A 22115-nucleotide genomic window follows, 5' to 3' on the forward strand; every position below is an offset into this window, starting at 1 on the left:
AGTCAGAGCTATCTAATGACACTTCTATTAGAAGTGTGAACCTGTTAGTTATAGCAGCAATATTTCTCCTGTAGACTTTATAAATGAATGTAATAAATGAATGCATATATTATCAACTAATGTGTGTTGCTAACACAAATTTATAGCCCTCTACTGCAGCACAGAGCATGATCTATTCTAGTGCCATGCACCCTCCAATATCCCTTCTGAGAGAGGCCAAGTTAAACTTCCATGAAGTCTGTCTACACTGAGATCTGTGGCCCCAAGAAGCACACCATACTATTTTATCCCAACCAGCTGAGTCAAAGTGACAAATTCCTAGCACAGAACTTTAGAATGTTATTTGATAAATATCCTCTTGATTGCTCACTCGTCTGCACCCTCCTTTTATTCAGACATTATCACATGAAGCTCAAGCAAACATTACTAATATGGATGGGACAGAAAAGGACCTAGTTGGTGTTTATACTGGAGATATGATTCACAGATAGAGCATTACATCTACCTTTACTGGTGCTCTAAGCCCTTCCCTTCCACACAGATTAAGTGGGAATCAGCAAGAACTGAAAGACATCTTTAACACCAGCCCTGGGTGCCTGTTTTACCCTAAACCTCTCAAAACCTTTCCCATTCCTTGAGCCATCCGTGGTCCTCACTCCTTTCTATCACAGCTTTTTACCAGCTGGACCACAAAAAGACAACATTAGGACCACTCCAATCGTCCTCTATTTATTCCCATTTTTTTTCCCCCCCAATGAACAGTGTTCAGGGATTTATTTCAAAGAAGTAATCAATATATCACAATTCCTGTGACATGAAGTAACCAGCAGGAACTTCCGCTTGCCGTAACGCTCTGTGACTTGAAAATTGTGCAACACCTTCAGCAAACACTTCCTCATATAGGAACAAGACTAAGGCTGAGCAACTCACTCCCTTCTCATTCAGTGCCCAGGAGAGGACTGCTCCAAGCAGAGGCAGCCTGGGAACCCAAATTTCCCACACCACGGGGACCTCGGCGAGACAAGCGCAACTGAGATGACCAATGTACTTCTTGTTTCTGTTGTCTTGCTGGATATTCTCCAACAAGGTATGGCTTATTTTCTTTTTTTTTTTTTTTCCTCATTTTAATCCTTTATCAGTGGTTGCTCTAGATAACTCTGGACAGCTTTTATGGATTTTTAATGATTAACATGTAGCTAATCGGGAAGAACAGTGAATTAAAGGCATTGGGGAAATGGTACTGCTGAATTTAGGGGTGTTTATTTTTTTCTCTTTCTGTTCAAAGTGATTATCTTAAATTGTCTAGTTAAAGAAGTATTTATTTGGGTCAAAAAAAGCCACTGATTGCCTAAAGACCCAAAACTGGTTCGTTTTGTGAGCCAATTAAGAGAGTACTTCCCACGCAAGCAAACGGACAATTTATCCAACTGGGGACAATTTATTACCCTGATAGCATTTGGGCCAGAGAAGAAATTACTTTTATTTGAATTCAGTTAATGGTATTACCTAAATTAAACTAGTTAGCACCCCTACTCACTGTGTGCTACTTGGTGTTATGAGTATTCATAGCACTTGACCTTAACAGGCTGCACTGTTTTTTTTTCCACGTGCATTGTTTCTTTGAATTCATGTCAACAGGGAACAGATTTTTTCAGAGCCTGGCATGCACAAGCACGCACAGTTTTCATACACATAATTAGACATGTCATTTGCATTCAGGCAGGTATCTTTATGATTTCGTTAGCTGCACAGAATATCCGAAGGAACAGAGAGTGCTGATGCTTAAGGGATTAGAGAAAAAACCAAACCTTCATTGTCAATGAATTCCTCACTAATGGTTTTTCTTCCTAGTCTAAGCTCTTGGAAAAGGACATAATTATTTGTTCCTTATTAGCACTTTTTCTAGCTCTCATACCAGGCCCAAGGAATTTCTTTCTTCCTTAAAGCTCCTGACTCAAGACAATGCCTGAAGCAAGACAAAGACAATATGCTCAGTTGATTAAAAAAAACCCCTCCCTCTAAGAAACTATTTGTTCCAGAACAAAACTAACTCCTATTCCTAGAAATGCTGTTTGCATGACACTGCAGGAAAAGGACAAGTTGAGTTCTGAGTCTCCATTTAAACCATCAGGGCTACAGTTGTATAAAGACTCTGCAACAGGGAGTGTAGAGAGAAAATTGGAGCACAGAACTCTCTTTTTGAGAGGACTAAAATATTACTGAGGTCGTTTCGTAAGGATGTACTTGAAGCTCATGGAAAGGCCAAGTGTGGGAAGCAAAAGGTTTTGTAAAACAAAACAGAATTAGTTGCTTAAAATAAAATATAAAACATGGTTGTGGGTCACAGCAACAAACCTGCACCTGGTATTTGCTAACAGCATGTGCACGGGTCGTTGCTGTGCAATGAGCTGATGTGAGATAAGTGCTCAGGACCCACTCCCATTACACCATCAAGCCTTTCTCCACAGCACTCACCTCTGTCCAGATACAGCCAAGGTTATGCTGCAATTATTTTTGGAAAGGGTTTAATCAAATAAATCAGTTATGAAGAATTAAACTGTTTATTTAGCTGGAACAATTTGCATGAGGATGTGCTCTGTCGTTCCAGATACAGAAAATTACAGTAATTGGATGCCCCACTCTTGTAAAACTCTGGCCTTGAGGCTGACAATTAAATGGGAGTTGCACTCTCCCTTTGTTTTTTGTGGTTAGGTTTTAATATTTATTTTGTTTCAAATACAGGCTATTGTGCTTAGTGCTGAGCCCTCAAGAATTTGCCCGTTCAGGTGAAATGACCTTGTGTAGGAGATTAAAGAGCTTAGGAGGCGGATCCAACCTGCTGCTGCATTGCTGGAGGCTGACACCTCCCTCCTAGGACCCCGTTCTCTCAAATGCTGCTATTTTTAACTGCAGATGATGCAACGTGTGCTGACCACCCCTGCAAGTCATGCCACAAATTAGCTTTTGTCAAGATTCATTCAGGCTCAGAAGCAGAAAACAAAAAGAAACACTTTCCATCAGCACGGTGCTTCCCCTAGAAGCTCCTTACAGCCACTGCAGGCACACACCACAGCACCAGTAACACCAGTAAAAGGGGTTATGTGCATTAAGGAATCATCTGGACTCCTTACTGCCTTTCAAGACTTTCCTACTTTACTGCATATCTCATAATTTTCCCAACCCTTGTTCAAACACCTTCTCTAGTCCTTCTTCCAAGTATGTACCCACCCCCAAACTGACTCAGTAGGTAGGAGTTTATCTATTAAAGCATTGTCACCAGAATTTATATGAGAAAACCAACTGAAAAGCTTTCTAAAAGAGAAACCCAGGCTTGGTCCAGACTTGTGGGGAGCTGTTTGAGTCTATTTGTTTACCTGGAGGCAGTCAGAACTTGCACACCACCAGTTTGGAGATCATGAATTCCTCAGAACCTTAGAGCTTAATTCGTGTCATCTATGAAAAGGGAAGGCAAAGGTTGCACGTTGCATAGCTGGTCCACAGCATGTTTGTACTTGAAACTGCTGATTGATGCTAGGAGAGAAAGCCAAAGTGAACTGCATAACATATTTTGACACCTGGAAATAGCCAGGTATGTCAAGTCATCCCAAATCCAGACTGTACCCAACCTCACCCCAGGAGGGTGACTGTGCAGCAGAGCAGATGATACATCAGAAACGAGCAGTGCAACAGAGGAATGACTATATAGATCAAAAGAATCAGCCCTGACAGACATGAAATACACTGTTTAGTGAGTTAATACTGTGTTTTCATAAATCTAGATCTGTTTCTTCCTAGGGAGCACAAGCATGAAATTACCTGGAGTTGAGCAATATGAAACAGTTTATCCACGGAAATTGCACACAGTACATAGAAGAGATGCAGAAAGAAACAAAGAGGTACTAAAAAACACAATATATTTTTTTTGCTGGGAGATGGGGAAGGTTTTCTGGAGTCAGAGTAGCCTTGGTTTTCCAGAGTAAGAGGATTTGGAGCCAGACACTTGACCTGACAAAAGGAAATTAAAGAGAAAACCTGGAAGAGTGATCTCAGAAGTGAGTCGTGCTCCATACACAGTGATGTACCTGCATGCCAGCAGTGAGCCTGCTCTACTGGTACCTCTGCAGAGATGTAGGCTTTGATACTACTCAGATTTTGTACAGCCTGTAGATATTTTAATTTGAAGTGAATTAAATCAAATGCTTAAAACTAAGCATGCTCCTGCAATCTTCAAGAGAGCTATGAAAAGGTTTGAATTTAAGCCTCCTCTTCAGCACTCTCCTGAATGTGCAGGATATGTGCTTGTGGTTGCAGAAGGACATTTGCCAAGTCAGATTTCTTCCTCTAATTAAAAAATACAAACCAGAGTGACCTCCTGCTTATTCTGGAACTGCCAGAATACTTCTTTTTTGGTGGGCAGAGGAGGAAAAGAATGGAGTTGGCAACTCAGGAACAGGCAGCTCCTAGCGAGGCCAGGAGTTTGAACAGTCCATATTCTAACACTTAAAATCTGTTGACAGACAAAATACGATGACACAATGGAGTATGGAATCAAAGCCAATGGAGAGGAAGTCATACTGCACCTACAAAAAAATAAGTAGGTTCTGTTCAGTTTTTCCTTGGGCATTGTTCCTCATTGTAAGCGGCTCTGCAGGGCATTCAGGATGCTAAGAAACAGGACCTGGGCTCCTGTAAGATAGAGGTATTTTGGTAAATACAACCTTTTGACAGCAAGGAGAGAAAAGGGGAGAAGAAAGCAGCAGGTCATTATTTTGGTAATGTGGAATAACTGCACAGGCATATGGTGTGACCATGCTGGAATGATTTCTCTACACTGCTCATCCTGTTCTCCCCGTTTATCTCCTAAATGGTTGAATCCACTGAACGCTTTCATATTAATTCACTAATTTTCTGCAACCACAGATAGTCCCTGGGTTACATTTCTTTGTTCCATGCTGGTAGAAACTACAGAGAACAAGAGAAACAACCCTGAAATGGGGCTGTCTTGGCTCTGTATGCTTCTCAAAAATGGGAAAAATGAGTAAGAAATGCAATAATCCTTAATTTGGCTTCCAGAACTCCCTTTCTTAACACTACTGCTGTTGGGCTTTGAGTAGAATAATATATACTGACAAAATTCTTGATGGAAATTGCAAGTGAGGAGAACTCTCCTCCTTGGCTGAAGAGATGAACAGCATTGAAATGGGGGGTACAGGGAAGCCGTGGGATTTGTTATGGACAAAGCACCCAAGGAAAGAAAAGCACGCCCAAAAGCAGAGCCCAGCTGTGATTTTCTACTCCCCGACTCCACCATGATATTTCACATGGGCTCAAACAAGTCTGCCTCAAGAGGTACTTTTCTAATTGCTGTGTAAATACAATAGGACTATAATCAGCTCATGTTAAATGTAGACTATAATTAACTGTTTGCCCCTGTTTTAATCTAATCTAAATATTTGGGGGGGGCAGGGAGGATGGAAATGATATTGTGCTAAATCCCACTCTTAAAAGAAATGGGATGGTGGCAGTTTGGGGTAGTTGCCCAAACTGGAGTGAGTGTAGGCTTGCTTTGCTACTGGTTTTAGTAAGGTTACAGACCTGGCTTAAAGTGAAACATCTGCATAGTCACAGTATCCTCCTTTGAAGGGTCAGGAACACAGATGTGTACAAAAAGGGAGTTTTATTTAGAGAGGAAAAATCAAGTTCAGATAGAATGATTACAAAGATAAGAACTTGTGCTAATAAAGTTATAAAAAAGCTCTGAGCAAAAGAACTGGACAAATACCTGTCAGTGTGATCTCCACACAACATCTCTGAGTGTGGGCACACGGACACCCAGGTATGCACAGGCACATGAGACACAACTTTTCCCCCCACCTAGACCTTTGCTTTTTATATTCATTGGGGGTGAAGTTTGAAGAGAACTCAGCAGCACCATCCTGCACACGCTGTGGAGTGGTGGAAGCATCTGCACAAATTGTTGGCAAAAGAAAGGGTCAATAGTGCATATGTGATTATACATTTATTTATACTAGGAGATCAGTTTATACCACTGAAAATAAGTAGACTTTAATAGCTTTATTTTAGAACTGTCACTTTGTTTGAGTAAGGATTATGAACGGGCACAATCCCCCACCCAGTGGCTTTGCTCTCCTCGTTTTTTAATACTAATAATAACCTGAGTAATCATTTCAATTCCCTACATACTTTGCGTGTTATGTAATCGCCTCATTTCTAGATGACTATAATTAATTTTGAACGCTAATTGCACTTGACTCTTTGCAGGCATCTGTTAGCTGGAGACTACACTGAAACAGTTTATTCTGATGACGGTCGGCAGATAACAACAAGTCCCCAGATTAAGGTACTAAAAGAAAGTTTACCTTCCCTCACCCCTGCAAGTCCTGAGGAGGTCTGTGTGAGAGTCACGGGTCCATGAAATAACAGCACGTGTCAGACAGAAAAGGTTTTACATCAGGGTTCTAAGCACTGTGCAGCTGAGGGGATGGGGATGATGTGACTTGGGCAGAGCTGCAGTGATTTAGATCTGGTGAGAATCAGACACAGGGTTTGTCTTTTTGAGACAGCTGCTTTTTACCTTGGTGGCTGATGAAAGCCAGATTTCTCTCTTCTATCAGGAAAGGGTGTGGAGCCAGGGCCACTCCACTACTTTCTACCTCCTGACTTTGCCCTCCTGACTTTGCCTGTTCTGTGTGACTCCCTGACTTGCTGTTACACCTTTATCTCAGGCAGATCAGAGATTCTGATAAAGACACATTTCCTCCCTGGCTCACTTACCACCCACAGCAAAGGCACTTGCAGGTTAACCCAGGTGCTTTCTCTGAGCCACCACAAATCAGTTATTCAGACCCAGACACAAAGGAGGTCACTGTAGAAGTTATTTTTTAATTAACTGTGTACTCATGGGTCTAATCTTCAACAAAGCTCTCACCTGAAGCTCTTTGTCCAATGTCAGGCTATGTTTTAACACATGTAATTTGGAATACAAAGCCTAATATTCCTTGTCATGGAGGGATTAGCAGGAACAGGAGCATCTTGACTGAAATAAATGTGCATAAAGAATTTTGGATTGGTTTTTTTTTTGTGTGGAAAAGGTGCCATTGCTGATTGCTCTGACAACTTCCACTCCCTGAATGGATCCTGTGAAAAGCAAACAGCACCTACACCTGGTTAAAGACCATCTCAAACAGACCTGGGCAGCTCTGCAGCTTCCTGAATAGGGGATTCCTACATTGTGAATATTCTGTTGTGATCTCAGGAGTTCTCTTATATCTCCAAAAGATGAGGAGTAATTCTCCTCTTCTTTCTGTAGTGATTTTCACTTGGGTAAATTCTTTTTCACAGTAAGAAAGTTGGCACATTGTGATGGAAGGAAGACAAATAAATGGTAAAGTGAAACCAAACATCTATGAGGAACCAAAAGGGACAATACAGGCAGGTTTGAATACTGCCTTATAGGTTCTCTCTTAAGAAATCTATTAAGGAAAATGCTATGGGTAAAATTTTCCACAATACCCTGCTGACTTTGAAGTCTCTTTGAACACAGAAGTGTTCATTATACCTTAAACCCTCAAGTCAATTAAGTTGTGAAATTTTTCCTCCTAATCATATGTTTTAATATAATACATGCATTATAATCTTATTGAAGTTAATGCATTTAATGGCTGGGTTAATACTAAAGGGTGGTTCCTTGAAATTGGGCCGTAATAAAATCATTAGTATCATTTGGGCAGCTCAGTGCAGTCAATGAGACCTGGCCAAATTTGACAACATATTTTTTCTTGCTAAACAGGATCACTGTTACTATGAAGGTTACATCCAGAACGATGCTGATTCCACAGCAAGCATCAGTGCTTGTGAAGGTCTAAGGTAAGATCCCAAAGGGTACCACCAGCAAAATGTGCATACTCTGTGCAGATACATTTTCCCACATAAAAGGAATCAGGTTGTAAATAAGTGGGTTTATCTTTTATTCATGCTTACAAGGAAACCAGTTTACCAAAAAAAAAGGGAAAGGAGAAAAGTTACCTCTCCACTTCAGAGTTTATAAACTGGAAGCTAAAGAAACATTCCTATCAATAAATTTAGATGACTAATTCCATCTTAGACCTGATCATACCCCACAGCTTTTGGTGGTAATTACAGTAAACATTTTGAGGTGATGGTTCTGAGCTGCAGGAAGCTCTACTGACACTTCAAGAGAAGTCTCTTATTGACACTTCACAGAGAAGGTGACAAGAAGTGCTACAGCAGTTCTAGGGTCAGGAAGTCCAAGCTTCTGTATGCTCAGAAGCTTCTGTAAAGCTCAGCTAAAAGAATCTGCTCATTTCTAATCCCTGAAGACACAGAAAGGCAAGAGGTGGCTGTTAATTCTGAGAAGCTGCAGCAGGACATCTCCCCAACACTTCATGGAATCTGGCCAAACCCCAGACTTTCTTTGGGAACCCTTCTTGAGTATCTTGTTCAGTTTTGTTCTTTGAGTTCTTGTCTAAGAACACTTATTTCGACATTTGCTGCTAAAAATCATTCAAAGCTCTTAATTCCTTCCAATATTTCAGCTCTGAATCTCAATTAAAGATGAAAACATACCTTTGAATTCCTCACTGAGCTCAAATCCACTTTTCAGTCAACCTCTGGTTTCAATTCAACCTCTGTTAGCACAAAACCCCCAAATATAAATTTAACTCATTCCTAAATCCATTTCTTTTTGACAGTCTCCTACTCCCAAGACTTCATTGACCAAATCTTCCAATTGACTCAGCAGCTTTGATTTCTGCTTTTAAGTTGGTGTACACTCTGCCTGCATGATTCCATTGCAGGGAACTCCTCTGTGAGCAATGATCCATACCCTGGGGCTAAATGCTGTTAGAGATGATGTTTCTATCCTGACTCACTCCTGTGGATTCAAGAGATCACAGTCTAACTCATTTTCTTAGGGGCTATTTTGAGACCCGTGGTCAGAAGTACCTCATTGAACCCTTGGGAACTTCAGACAGAGACAAACATGCAGTTTATAAGTATGAAAAACTTGAACAAAAGGCCATCAAAACCTGTGGTCTGATCAATAATTCCTGGGAAGAGGATTTAAATGACCCCATCAACGACATCTTCAAATCCAGCAACAGTCCAGAAGTAAGTACATAGTTAAATGACAGTCCAGTAATGTTAGAAAAGAAACTGCATAGGTGCCCATGTGCATCTTTAAACATCTTAATACTTCTCAATATCTAGCCTATCATAATCTTAATAATAATTTTAATATCTAGCCTACCTTTCAGCATCTTAAAACAAAGCAGTCCCATTCTAAATGACTTGGCTAAGAAAACACCATCATAACTAGAACATGGGTCTGAAATTGCAAAGTTGAGTCTGGAACAAGCCTTAGAAGTCATTTAAATATATCTTTTTTTTCAGATGAAAGCATACCTGAAAGCAAAAAAGTATCTGGAAGTTTATATAGTTGCAGACAACAGTTTGGTGAGTATTGAAATGATTTTTTTCCTCATTTGCTCAGCTAGAGGTGAGCTTTCCAGAGCAGGTTCTGCTCATGTCCCTGAGCTCCTGCGTGGTGTTACACCATTGGCTTTGGCTAGGAATGATACACAGATATATCATATATTTATACATATAGATGTGCATTTTTAAAGCACTTGATCTTCAAACACATTGCCTGATAAAATAGCACATCAAAAAGGTACTAAGCAGACCAGGCACGGTGTGGTTTGCAATGCAACCTTCTGTGGGATACTTCTGTCCTGATAAATCACTTTTTCACTCTCCTTTTCCTAACATATTGTATTTACTTTTTTAGTATAAGAAGTATGATGAAGATGTTAAGACTGTAAGAGAAAGGATATTTGGGATAGTCAATTATATCAACACGGTAAGAGCAAACACAGCACAGGGAAACTGAAAGAGAAGTGGTTTAGAATTTGTTTCTTTTGCAAACGTTGTGAATTTTCATCCTTGAAAGTAAGAAAGAATGAAAACTGAACTTTGTTGTAATTCATGAAATAAATTTAATACATCTCCCCATATTATCCTGCTCTTTGACTTCACAGATGAGATTTCTGTACAGGAAGATGTAAACTATATTTTCTTAACACTTGGAGCAGTGAATGGTTTAAATCCTTTCAAAAGAAGGAAGTGATTCTTGATTCTTCATTTATTTTGCCAGTTTATTTCTTCCAAAATATTGCTGGAATTTTCAAGTATTTTAAAGCCATTTTTATCACTGGTTTAAATGTGGAGGAAAACAAGTAGGATTCTATGAGTCTGCTTTGTTGGCTGGGATTTTGTGGCAATTCTGAAGCAGGGAAAGTCTCAATCAAGTCTGGAGCAGACACTATAGCAAGGGACAAAAGAAAACCAATTACCAGAAGTGTTTCTTTCAGCAGTCTCCCTGATGTACCTCACTTTTACAGCAACGCTGTTCCTGTTGCAGGTTTATAAGGTCATTAATATCTACGTGGCTTTAATTGGCCTCGAAATCTGGACAGATGGTGACAAATGCCTCCTGAGCCACGCTGCAGGGTTCACCCTGGACAGTTTCTCCAAGTGGCGTCTCTCGGATTTGTTAAAGAGGAAAAGGAATGACAACGCCCAGCTCATCACGTGGGTATCCCTCCACTGCCCACTCCCCTTCCCAAACACCTTCAGGGAATTTGCTTTTTAAGTATTGGTCATCAATCAGAGGTACTGTCTATACTGGACTGGATTTCATGCTTTCTGATACTGGGTTGTACTAATTCTAGGACAAAAAGATGAATGCAGGAGGTATTTTCTTGCTTTATTATCTTCATAGTATCATCAAGGTTGGAAAAGACCTCTAAGATCATCAAGTTCAACCATCACCCAACACTCCCAAGACCATTAAACCAAGTTAACCCCCCAAGTGCCACATCTACACGTTTTCTGAACCCCTCCATGGATGGTGACTCCACCACCACCCTATTCCAATGCCTACATTTTGCTACATCTCAGTCTCTCCTTTCCCCTGCTCTGGCCACAGAGCATCCTGCAGATTGCAGCAGAGTCAAAATAACCTAAGGAGCCACGACGTGAAGTTTTAATGGCTGGGAAGTGCACGTTGCCAAACTAAACCAGCATTCACTTCACTGTTCTGGCTCGTGTTCAATGGCCCCAATTCATCCAAATATTTTGGTGCTTTTAGAGCACTTCATGAAGCTCCTTCTGCTCGGATAGATGCTTTAAGCCTGATGAACTGCGATATAGTTTAAATAAAAACTTTAAATGAAAGTGTATTTAACTGTTTTTAGATTTGCAATGACCTTAAGTACATCCTCAAATATTGTATTAAATCAGGGCTGTGAAGCAGAGCTGGAAATGAGGTTGTGCATAGAGCGTGGTTAAGAGAGCAGATTGGACTTCAGATCTGCTTCCCATCACCCTGCTGCACTTCACTCTGCCTTTCTTCTTCCTTACAGGGGCTACGACTTAGAGGGGACAACAATTGGCTTAGCCTTTCTGAAATCGATATGCAGCGATACATATTCTGCAGGTATTATTCAGGTCTGATTGATTTTTTATTTTATTTTTATAGGCTTTTTTTTTTTATGCTTTTTACTCAGTCAGCAAAGAGCATTTATGAAAATCGTGTGGTGCACCACGCTTTCAGTTCTCTGTCTGGTTCATGTTGTTGTTTTACTAGACTGTAGATATTCACAGTCAGAGATTTTGTCTGAAATGAAGTGCAGAGGGTAAAGAAAGCTCACACAAAGTGTTGTATCTGTGATATCTAAATGCCAATATCAAACCTGGACACCTCTACTTGGAGTACCAGGCTCCAATGGAGTCAGAGGAAAGAAAGAAGAGATTTTGTGCCTCTATCTCCAGGTTCCCTGTTTTGAATGGGGAACTGGTTCTGACTCTTGTAATGCATTTCTTCAGTTTAGCCACTTAATTACAGCTGCCTACAGTACTGGACCAAAATAATCCCTAAACAGGGACCCAGATCTAAAGTTTCACCACCAACACCAAGAACTCCACTGCTGCACACAGCTTTAGAGCCTGAGTTTACTGGTGAAGAGGAATAACCCACATGAAATTCCAACATTCCCCCATCCTGAGAGGATTCTAGGATGATTGTAAGCCCAGAATCCTTTTCAAGGTGCATTTTGCTGCATTGTGGAGCAGCAGGATTTGCAATGCCACGCTGCAAGAGGATGACCAATAGGTTGGCTCATGCTTTGTGCATTTCCACTACCCATTTACACCCCCAAATTTCACTCCAAGGAGCAGGACTTCTCCTTTCCCCCTGCTCAGCAAGCAGCACAAAACACCAAGCTAAGTGCAAAGCTGGAGCACAGCATCTGCCTTTCCCTTCTGTGCACGCTCAACGCTGCACACAATAGTTTCCTTGGGGCAATGAGTGGTAATTATATTGCACCCACATAATTACCCCCAGCACAGAGACAGCTATATCCAGGCAGAGAGGATTAGGAGGTTGAGATGCTCAGTTCTTTTAACCCTCAGGTGTTACCTGGCAGCCTAACTTCCTCAAGTTTATTTAAAAACTAATTATACCCATTTACTCCATTAGTGGTATCATCTCATTGCTATTAGAATATAATCCAGTATAAATTGTGAAATAGATGCAGGGATTGAAGGAGGTTTCAATCCTTACCTAGCAGTGAGGATTATTTCCCTGGAAGAAAAAAATTGTCCTATTTCTTGGCCACGTGGCTTCTCTGATGTTCCTCTTTGTTCTAAAATGCTCATAGAAATAAAAGCTTGGTCTTATCCCTACAGGATCACAACAGAAACGAAATTGCAGTTGCAGCTACCATGGCCCATGAGATGGGACACAACCTGGGAATGAGCCACGACACCGAAGCCTGCACGTGTCATGCCCCAGTCTGTATCATGACAGACACCATCAGGTAGGACTTTGATAAACTGGGAAGGGTCTCGGTGCTCGGGGCAGCTCCAGGGGGGCTTTGGAGAAGCTGCCAGTTCCCAAAATGAAGTAGCAATTATTTTTGTCTCCTGAGATGATTCCATTCAAATTATAGAAAAAGAAGAGAAAAATGAGGAAATTCGAGGCCCTTGTAAGATGTTCCCAGACAGAAACTACCCAACCCCTCCTCAAAAGCCCAAACCCAAGTCACTTTTGGATAACATCAGCTTTGCATGTGTGGTGGAGGCCCTCACTTGAAATCCCAAATTGTTTCTTCCCTACAATGACGACAGCATGACACTGCTGTGGTATCTCTGGAGACAGAACTTCCCCAAGATTTACCTAAATGAACATGTCTCCTCTGAAAGCTGCATAAAGAGCTGAGACCTCCACTAAATACCCATTAGACAGGAATTTAGTTCAGTTCTCACCTCTGGTTGAACACCTTGAGCCCAGTGGAACAGTCCTAATGCCTGAAGCATCTAAACACAAACTGTAGACCAGGCTTAAATCTTTGGGTGATGGGATTTATCACAGCCAATGTTTACATCTACTACATTAACTATTTCTTATCTGTTTGGTTCCACATTTTTTTCCCTGCTAGAAGTAGCAGATATGTATATTAATAAATAAAATGGCTATTTAGAAAAATGGTTGCAGCCCATAGTTTGGCAGATGGTCACTTGTTTCATTTGTCTTATAAAAGATGTTGCTTCTCCTTGCCTCTGCTGACCCGAATGTGTATCTTCCTGTTTTCTCAATCTAGTTCCATCATCCCCAAGAAATTCAGCTCTTGCAGCCTCCAAAGTTTCGAGACATACATGATGAGTGAAATGCCAAAATGCTTAACTAACCTCCCAGACAAAAGCAGCATCGTAGCACCTCCCACCTGTGGAAATGGCTTCGTGGAAAAGGGAGAGGAATGCGACTGTGGCACTCCTGAGGTATCTGCACAGCTGGGAGTAAAATACTGCTTAGAATGATAGAATTATTTTGGGTGGAAGAAAACTTTAAGCTCATGGAGTCCATCCCAGCACTCCCAGGTCACCAACGTCCCTCAGCACCACATCTCCACGGCTTGGGAACCCCTCCAGGGGTGGGGACTCCACCACTGCCCTGGGCAGCCTGGCACAGCCCTGGGCAACCCTCCAGGGCAAGAAATTGTTCCTCAGGGACAACCTCAACCTCCCCTGGGGCAACTTGAGGCTGTTTCCTCTTGTCCTGTCCCTTGTCCCTTGGGAGCAGAGCCTGACCCCCCCTGGCTCCAGGCTCCTGTCAGGAGCTGTGCAGAGCCAGAAGGTCTCCCCTGAGCCTCCTTTGCTCCAGGCTCAGCACCCCCAGCTCCCTCAGCTGCTCCTCCCCACACTTGGCCTCTAGATCTTTCCTCAGGTTCATTGCCCTACTTTGGACGTGCTCAAAGAGTGTAGAAGAGGTGAAGAGTTTTATCCAGGCTGTGGAATAGGTGGTTTCTGGGATGGCCAGTTCAAAGCTAGCCGAAGTATTTCTGTAGAAATTGTGGATGCCAACTGGCTGAACTGCAATGTAGTCACCCCTAGGGTGTGCGTGCCTAGTGGTGGGAAAGGTGGCTGCATGGTTTCTCATGCTGTGTAGACAGAGGAACTGAGAACAAGGAAGAGATATACACACAAACTAAGCAAGTTCCCCACACAACTTCTGTCAACACTTCCATAATCCAACCCACTTGGCATTCTCAATGGCTGGAACAGCTTCCAGGTCCAAGAGACCCTTCCCTGCCTGGAGAACCGAGTCCAGGAGGGCAGGTTGGCTCCTGGAGCAGTGCAGCAGAGCTCTGACCATTGCTTTTGTCACAGGAGTGCACAAACGAGTGCTGTGACCCCCAGACGTGCAAACTGACAGCAGGTTCCATGTGTGCACAGGGAGAGTGCTGTGAAAACTGCCAGGTAAGGCTCCTTTGAACCTCTGACTTCTCACCTTTCCCAGGGGCTGTTTTGTTTTGGCTGCAAGGAAGCAGGAAAACACCTTTCAAAAGAACCAATCCTCCTACTTGTAATTACTGACACAACACTATCATGACAAACACTTTGTCCATCCCAGACTACACCACAACCATCAATTTACTCAATCTTTCAACATCCTGGAGGAAGGAGCATTTTAATGACTCATTTTCTCCTGGAGAGAAAAGCACAACCAAGCAAACCAAAAAGTGGTCGATTGATAAAACCAGCTTTAAATTAGACACAGATCTGGCTCCTCATCCACCTTGTGGAGTGAGGATGGGATTTGTCTCTGCTGATTTGAGCCCTCCAGCTGGGAGTGGGTTTTAACCAGCAGGGAGGAGCAGTGTGGGAACTGTGGCGTTGCTTTCTCCCCACTTCAGTACAGAAAGTCAGGAGCTGTTTGCAGAGCAGTGAAGGATGACTGTGACCTGGCTGAGATGTGCACGGGCTCCTCTGCCAGCTGCCCGGCGGATCGGTTCCGGGTGAACGGACACCCCTGCAACTACGGCGAGGGCTACTGCTACATGGGCAACTGCCCCACCCGGGAGAGCCAGTGCAAAGCTGCTTTTGGGCCACGTGAGTGCAAGCTGGCATTGAAAAAATAAGATTTCCTAAGTTAAAGGAGAGAGAAAGGAAGGTTTGGTCTGCTAGCACATCACCAAAGACATTTTGTAGACCGGGAGTGGCGTATCTATAGAAATAAATCCTAGTTTGTAACATATAATTATTATTTATCCACATAAGTGATTATAATGAGGTGAGCAGGAGCTCAGAGCGCACAGTGCAGCATGTTTCTAGAGAAGAGAAGTGGTCAGTGCATTCCTCTTTTGCACAATGCTTTTAAGATGACTTTGGAATGGAGCTGCGTGAGTGTTCTTTGGTGACAGAAAGAGGAAATGTCAGTATTTCAAATAATGTCCAAATTTAGCATGTTTTTATGTGTCTGAAGGTGCACGGCAGCTTAAATGATTCCCAATCTTAAGCTACCCCCAGTTCTATGTCTCTTCTCTTAGTCAGGTTCTGTTGGCTTGTGCTGGGGAGAGAGAAGCCACAGGAGAGGTTCTGCTCTGTGCAGGCAGCAGCACTGCAGAATTAATCCAAGAGTCAGTCATTTAGCCCATGGGTAACTCCACAGGGAAAAGCCAGCTCCTAAATGGGTAGAGGAAATAGAAATTCCATATCCATTGAGGCAGAGAACCTCAACTCATCCCAATGTTCTCCTCTTCCACAGAGGCTACTGAAGGTGCTGCCTCCTGCTACCGGATGAACGAGCGGGGGGTATATTATGGATACTGCCGAAAAGAACAAGGTAGTCACGTCCCATGTAAAACCAAGTAAGCACTGTCTTACAGAATTTGCTGGGATTTGGGAAGAGAGGCCATTCCTATTCACATTCTGAAGCCAAGAGCACGCTGCTATAGGTGGCACATCTCCCTGTGTCCCTTCTTGCTCTGTTTGAATATTGGGGTAAAGCCAAACTCTCAAAAAAAATGAGTTTCCAAACCATGAGATCAGTCTGAGGAAGGGTGAGTGTGTAGAAGCCTGATTGTGAGAGCAATGTGTGTGTGTGTGCAGGTAAGTCCAGGGAAGGGATTCTGGGATAGGGATCTTGAACCTCAGGTGAACCTCAGAAGGCAGGTCAGTTAAATACTTATTTCTGCAAACAACTCTAGCCTCCCTAATAAGCTCCAGAGGAACCAAGAACCTGCCCCCTTCTACTCACAAATCAACCTGAAAACACCACAAACCAAAATTCCTTTCTGCAGCTTTTTCTTGGTTTACAATCTACACAATAAATTGAAGCTGGAGGAGGGGCCAGCTCCAAGGGCTTTGTTGTGCCATGGCATTGTTCTAGCAGCTCTTGTTCTCCTTCCAGAGATATCATGTGTGGAAAGTTGTTCTGCTCTGGGGGGAAGGAGATGCCTCGGGATGGGAGCCTGGTGACTTTCGAGTCCTGCAAAGCAAGTTTTCCTAAAAATGGAGTAGACGACCCAGGGATGATTCTGGATGGGACCAAGTGTGGGAATGGGATGGTCAGTAGAGAATACTTTTTCTCCTCATTCTTTCCCCTCTTTTTTTTAATTGGTAGCTCTTCTACCAGACGAGGAAGATTTTAAACAGGGAAGCCTGAAGTAGACACTAAACTTCTGCTGCTCTGCTTTCCCACACCTTCTGCCTTACACCTAGCACAAATCAGCAGCAAAGCAAGCAGGAACTACTGTGACTGATTTCCTTCTACTTGACCACTGTCTTATGAATTTTTTTTGGTGTCACAAATATAGGTGGCAGCAGAACCATATCTTTGCATGAAGGGTTATGAGATCATACATATATGACTGTTTCATTTTTCCCAGAATGGATGTGCTAGGCATCACTGAGTGCTATTTCCAATTTATTTGCCATATATTTCTACTTGGAGAGGAGGAAAGGATGAAGGATGGAAGAGGAGTGGAAAGCAGTGATGTCTGTACATCTTTGTCACTCCCCTTTGCCATAAAATACCCAAAGGTCAAGTGACAAATTAGATCCACATATCAAACACCTAATGTAGGTGCAAGTGATTTGCAGACCTGTTTCTGTGCCTCCTTTTACTCTTAATCACTTTACACACTAATGTGCAAGCTCTGCATGTCCTGGCAGCTATAAATCCCTCTGCTAACACTGGTCCTGTGCCTTTCAGGTGTGCAGCAATGGTGCATGTGTCTATGCTGAAGATATCTTCAGATCAACCAACTGCTCTGCCAAGTGTCCTGGACATGCTGTAAGACACAAGGACTTGACGCTTAACTTCAAAAAAATCCAAGACAATTATGCAGACCAGCTACAGACCTTATTGGTGGCAGAGTTTGAGTCACTGGGATAGGAATTTGCAAAAAATTGTGTAGTCAGAAGCTTCCTATATTTTTAGGAAAGCAAATCTGAGGTGATACTGCATCACTATTTTTGCTGAGGAGGTGGACACAGGTTCTAAGTCTGGCCCTGCCTCTGAGCCACAGTATCACAGTCATCTTCTGTTTTGGGGAGACAATTGTGCTCATCTTATTTAGACCTTTAGAGACCTACAGATGCAAAACCAAACTCTGCTGCTTTGTGCCTTGCACTGTAGCTTTCATTGCAACACCTACCAAAGGCACACGAGAGCAGCCAGCCAGACCTGTCCTTGGCTGTCCAAAGCCACCACTCTGCTAAATTTTACTCCAAGTAAAATGAGAGGAGGTTTTCAATCAATTTATCAGGACCCTGACCCAGAGCCACCAAAACTTTAAGGCACGACAGCTCCACTCCTATTTCCAACCTGAAGATAATCCTGGCTCTGTGCTTCCCTAGGTGTGCGACCACGAGTTGCAATGCCAGTGTGAAGAAGGATGGGCACCACCAACCTGTGACAGCTCCTCAGCAGTGACCAGTAAGTGCTGTGTGGCCACAGGTTGGGTGCTGGTATTGGCTGCCTGAAATGAGCTGGGAAACAGCCCAAACTTCATTGTGAGGGATGTGGGCAAGCTCATTCCTTTATCATCTGCACAGAGCTGGCCTTGGACTGCTCTACCTCTGAGGGAAAACACTTTGTGTGGAGATCTCCAAGTGTTTGGGAAGAAAAAAAATTAAGCCTTTGTTATAAAAGAACTTTGTCTACTCTCCACACCCACCAGAGCACCATCAGCTCACAACACTGCAGCTCAGCTGAGGCCTTAGAACAGCTTTCTGGAAGGAAAATTGTGAAGTGTTAGTTGTCTACAATGCCAAAGGCTTGCACCAAGTTTTGGGTAACGCCCTTTGAGACAGAGGAGAGGACTGACAATGAAATGGTCATGGAGGATGGATGGGAATGGCCAGGTTTGTTTAGCCCCAGGACAGCTCAGGCAATACCCAGAGTCTTCAGATAGAGCAGAAATGAGAATACATTCCTTTCCACCAGCATTTGTGGCAGGAGAAAAAGCCACAACCTTGAGCAACGGTGAAGACAAAGAGGGTCTAGACCTCATGAAAAAAAAAAATGACTTTGGTAGTGGGCATAATGGGAAACTGCTTCATAATAATGGATCTTTTAGGAACTAAGAGCTCGTGTCCCTCCCCCTGCCAGGCTTCGCCATCGTCGCTGGTGTGCTGGTTGTCCTTGCTGTCACAGCAGCTGCAGCCGTGCTCCTGCTCCGCTGCCGTGGCCTCCAGAAGAGGTAAGAGGCTTGCCCTCCATCCAGCCAAAAAGCCCCAAAGCCAAGCAACCTGCAGATTTTCAGCTGAGGTTTCCAGAGGGTGGAGGGAATTAGGCACTGGAAAACCAAGGGGCGAGTAGATGTAGCGCTTGAGGCTGTGGTCTAGTGGCTAGGGAAATGTTGGGATGATGGTTGGACTGGATGATTCTAGAGGTCCTGTCCAACCAGAGTGATTCTATGACCTTTGGTGAGACATTTCACAAGACTCATATTTGGGAGAGGACTGGAGACTTGAAACTGTAGCCATTAAGATTAATCCTAAAGAATTAAAATAACAGGGAAGAAAAAAAGTAGTAAAGAAAGGATGTGGCTCTATATAAGGTAGGGATTCAACTTCAGCAAGGTTTTTCCACGTCCATCAGGGTAAGATTTACAGTTCTATGTAATATTTGCATAGCTGCCAGACCAGAAGGGGACCTGGAGCCACAAACCAAGTCTTTGTGGACCAAGAACAAAGATGCAGAGAACACCCTGACCTGGTGGTGTCTGTCCAGAAGGTAAGAGTGGGGAGGCAGTGGGACAGCCACAGTCTCCCCAAGAAAATAACCAAGGGGTTGAAATACCAGAACTCATCAGCCAAAGTGTGCTACATTTCCATGAGGGTTTCAGAGCACTTCAGGGGCTGGGAGGGCAGCTCTGTGAATCCCTGCATGGGGAGGGAGTGGGGAAAGCTCATGGCACTAAGTCCCTGAGTAATCCACCTGCAGTGAAGTGCACGAGAAAGGGCTCCAACTGATTTAACTGTTCCCTGTTTTCAGCCAAATGATAAGAAACTTCTCCTTCCTGTACCCCCACCACAGGAGAGCAAACCACAGCTCCGGAGTGTAAGTATTTCTAGAGAATTTCTTTGCTTTTGTGCTGGTTTGGGGGATGACAGCACGTCCAAGCTCACCGTGGTGGACACCTGCAATGACAGCCTGATCCCAAAGGCTGGGGAAATCACTGCACCCCAGGGGACACCCTGCACATGTTCTCAGGGCCAGACAGCACAGAGCATCCCTGCTTCTGAAATGCCTGCAGCCTTTTACCCCTAGTAATGCAAATCTTACAGAGAGCACAAACCTGCACGTCCCCACGGGAACCTGAGGGCACATCCACCCACAGCATGCAGAGAGGGTTAATGTGGTTTATATTCTCTTCTTTTACAGCCTGTCATAAGGCCAAAAGGTCCCCCCCCTCCTGTTCCTTCTGCCAAACCAACCTCCTCTCACACAGGAGAGATTTTTGTAAGTATAACCCTGCAATTTTTCACATCCGAGCTGAAAATTACTCTGCTATTTTCAGTTTCTGGCTATGGTTTTTTTAAAGAGAAAAATTACAGTCATTCAAACCACATATTCTCCAGGGTAGGAGTCACCTTTTTTTGCCATCTCATCCTGAATCACCCAAAATATTCTTAATTTGTGCCAAGGAGTCCTGTCAGCCATCAGAAGCACATCTCACTAGCAACAGTACACGGAGCCCACACCAGCAGGGATTTCAGGTGTAAGCACAATGTAAACCATGAGCAACTTTGCTCCTATAGATGCCTGTGGTGGTCCCTGCAGTGTGCAGATGTGGCAGTCTCTAAAGACTCCACCTGGGAGAGCACCTCCACCCACGTGCAGATATAGATATGAAATTTTTAAAAAAAATAAATACAGAAACCAGAAGAACATGAATATTTGCCATGAATAAACCCAAAGCATCCTACTAAAATGAAATCACCTCCCCAGTTTGGGACCTGGTTTAGTGGTCATGGTAGTGTTGGATAGAGGTCTTTTCCAACTGTAATGATTCTATGACTCTACATATTTCCCATCTCAGCACTTGAGCCCCTTGCCCACCTGATACAAGGGTGTGGAAACCATCCTGACATGATCAACACAACTGCATGCTATTGCCTGCTTGAAGAATCATAGATCAGGACTAAATAATAACCCCTCCAGCATATCAGCTTGATTATAAAAACCTATTTAAATCCCAGTCTTTAGAGATGCTTCCCTCAACAAACACCTTGAGCAAGTGATCAGCTTTAGCTCCCTAAGCAGTCTATTTGAGCAAGGATACTCAACAGAGGAACTCAAACATTGAGAATAGCTCAGCAGTCTTCTGAAACAAGAGATCCATACCCCCTGGGTATTTGTGGGTTTGTGCCATCTTGTGTGTGGACAGATTCATCTAATTCACCCCTAGTTTTTCTACTAGGAAAATGCTGTGGGCAATCTATGAGGTTAGAGCAGCAGCAGGTCTGTGGAGGTTCTGCAGCTGCTCAGACAGGAAAGGCCAGTGACATTTAAACCACATTTGTGTTACAGGTCCCAGAGAGAAAACCTGCTCATCTCCCAGGTCCCAGAGGCAAACCTCTACCTCCACCAAAGGTAACCCCAGTTCAGGTTTGAAGAGCAGCTCTCTCAGGATGTGATTCGTTGACCCTGCACCAGGCACGCTGTGATTCATTTAACTCTCTCCTTTTCATGCAGGCTTTAAAACCTCCAGTTAATCCCAGAGTATGAAGCTTCTGAGGTAGCACTGAGATACCTGAAGTTTTCAGGGACAGTTCGTTTGTCCCTTGATTCCTCCACCCTTGGCAAAGGCAAGAAAGTCTTCTTGTTCTCTTTACAAAAAGGACACCTGACTGACAGCTGCTTTGAAAGAAAAAATGGGTTTCAAAGAGCAAGGAACTCTTTGGTGGTGACATCAAGCTACTGTCCCAAAGGAAACAAAGCAGAGTCACTACTTGCACTGAGGTGTAGACTGGGAGTAAGTTACAAGAGCTGCTTAACACACCCTATCTCCTAGGCCACCACTGCAAGACGTGGCTGCACTGGGATGCCCTGTATCTACTCAGCTTTTCTGGCTACAGACCCGAGAAGGTCAGGGAAGGGATGGCTCCTCTGTCTTTGTAAATTGTAAATTTTTTGCTGCATTTCTTGGGTCTTTCCCAGCCCTCTCTTCAGCATCAGACCAAACCTCCTCCTTCCTGAGCAAGTTGCAAGTTCTGGAACA

General features: G+C 43.3%; 1 protein-coding gene across 1 annotated transcript; it reads left to right on the top strand.

Annotated features, from left to right (window-relative positions):
• The first annotated feature begins 1035 nt into the window (after positions 1-1035).
• On the top strand, positions 1036-21622 carry ADAM28 (ADAM metallopeptidase domain 28). The gene is made up of 24 exons (XM_008939905.1): positions 1036-1087; positions 3796-3896; positions 4518-4594; positions 6283-6361; positions 7811-7887; positions 8955-9150; positions 9433-9495; positions 9830-9901; positions 10463-10632; positions 11466-11550; positions 12790-12920; positions 13704-13881; positions 14770-14859; positions 15297-15492; positions 16148-16250; positions 16793-16949; positions 17597-17677; positions 18244-18322; positions 18998-19088; positions 19525-19624; positions 19886-19951; positions 20276-20353; positions 21425-21487; positions 21590-21622. Exons 1-24 carry the CDS (start codon positions 1036-1038, stop codon positions 21620-21622), a joined length of 2418 nt encoding a protein of 805 aa, XP_008938153.1.
• The last annotated feature ends 493 nt before the right edge of the window (positions 21623-22115 follow it).

The sequence above is a fragment of the Merops nubicus genome, unplaced genomic scaffold, assembly GCF_000691845.1.
Source record: "Merops nubicus isolate BGI_N331 unplaced genomic scaffold, ASM69184v1 scaffold335, whole genome shotgun sequence".
In the NCBI taxonomy this organism is placed as follows: Eukaryota; Metazoa; Chordata; class Aves; order Coraciiformes; family Meropidae; genus Merops; species Merops nubicus.

Bases quoted from the DNA above. Each gene is read 5' to 3' on its own strand.
- ADAM28 (XM_008939905.1), top strand. From the start codon at position 1,036: ATGACCAATGTACTTCTTGTTTCTGTTGTCTTGCTGGATATTCTCCAA. The intron at 9,496-9,829 runs GTGAGTATTGAA...TTACTTTTTTAG, and splicing joins TAGTTGCAGACAACAGTTTG to TATAAGAAGTATGATGAAGA. The intron at 21,488-21,589 runs GTAACCCCAGTT...CTTTTCATGCAG, and splicing joins AACCTCTACCTCCACCAAAG to GCTTTAAAACCTCCAGTTAA.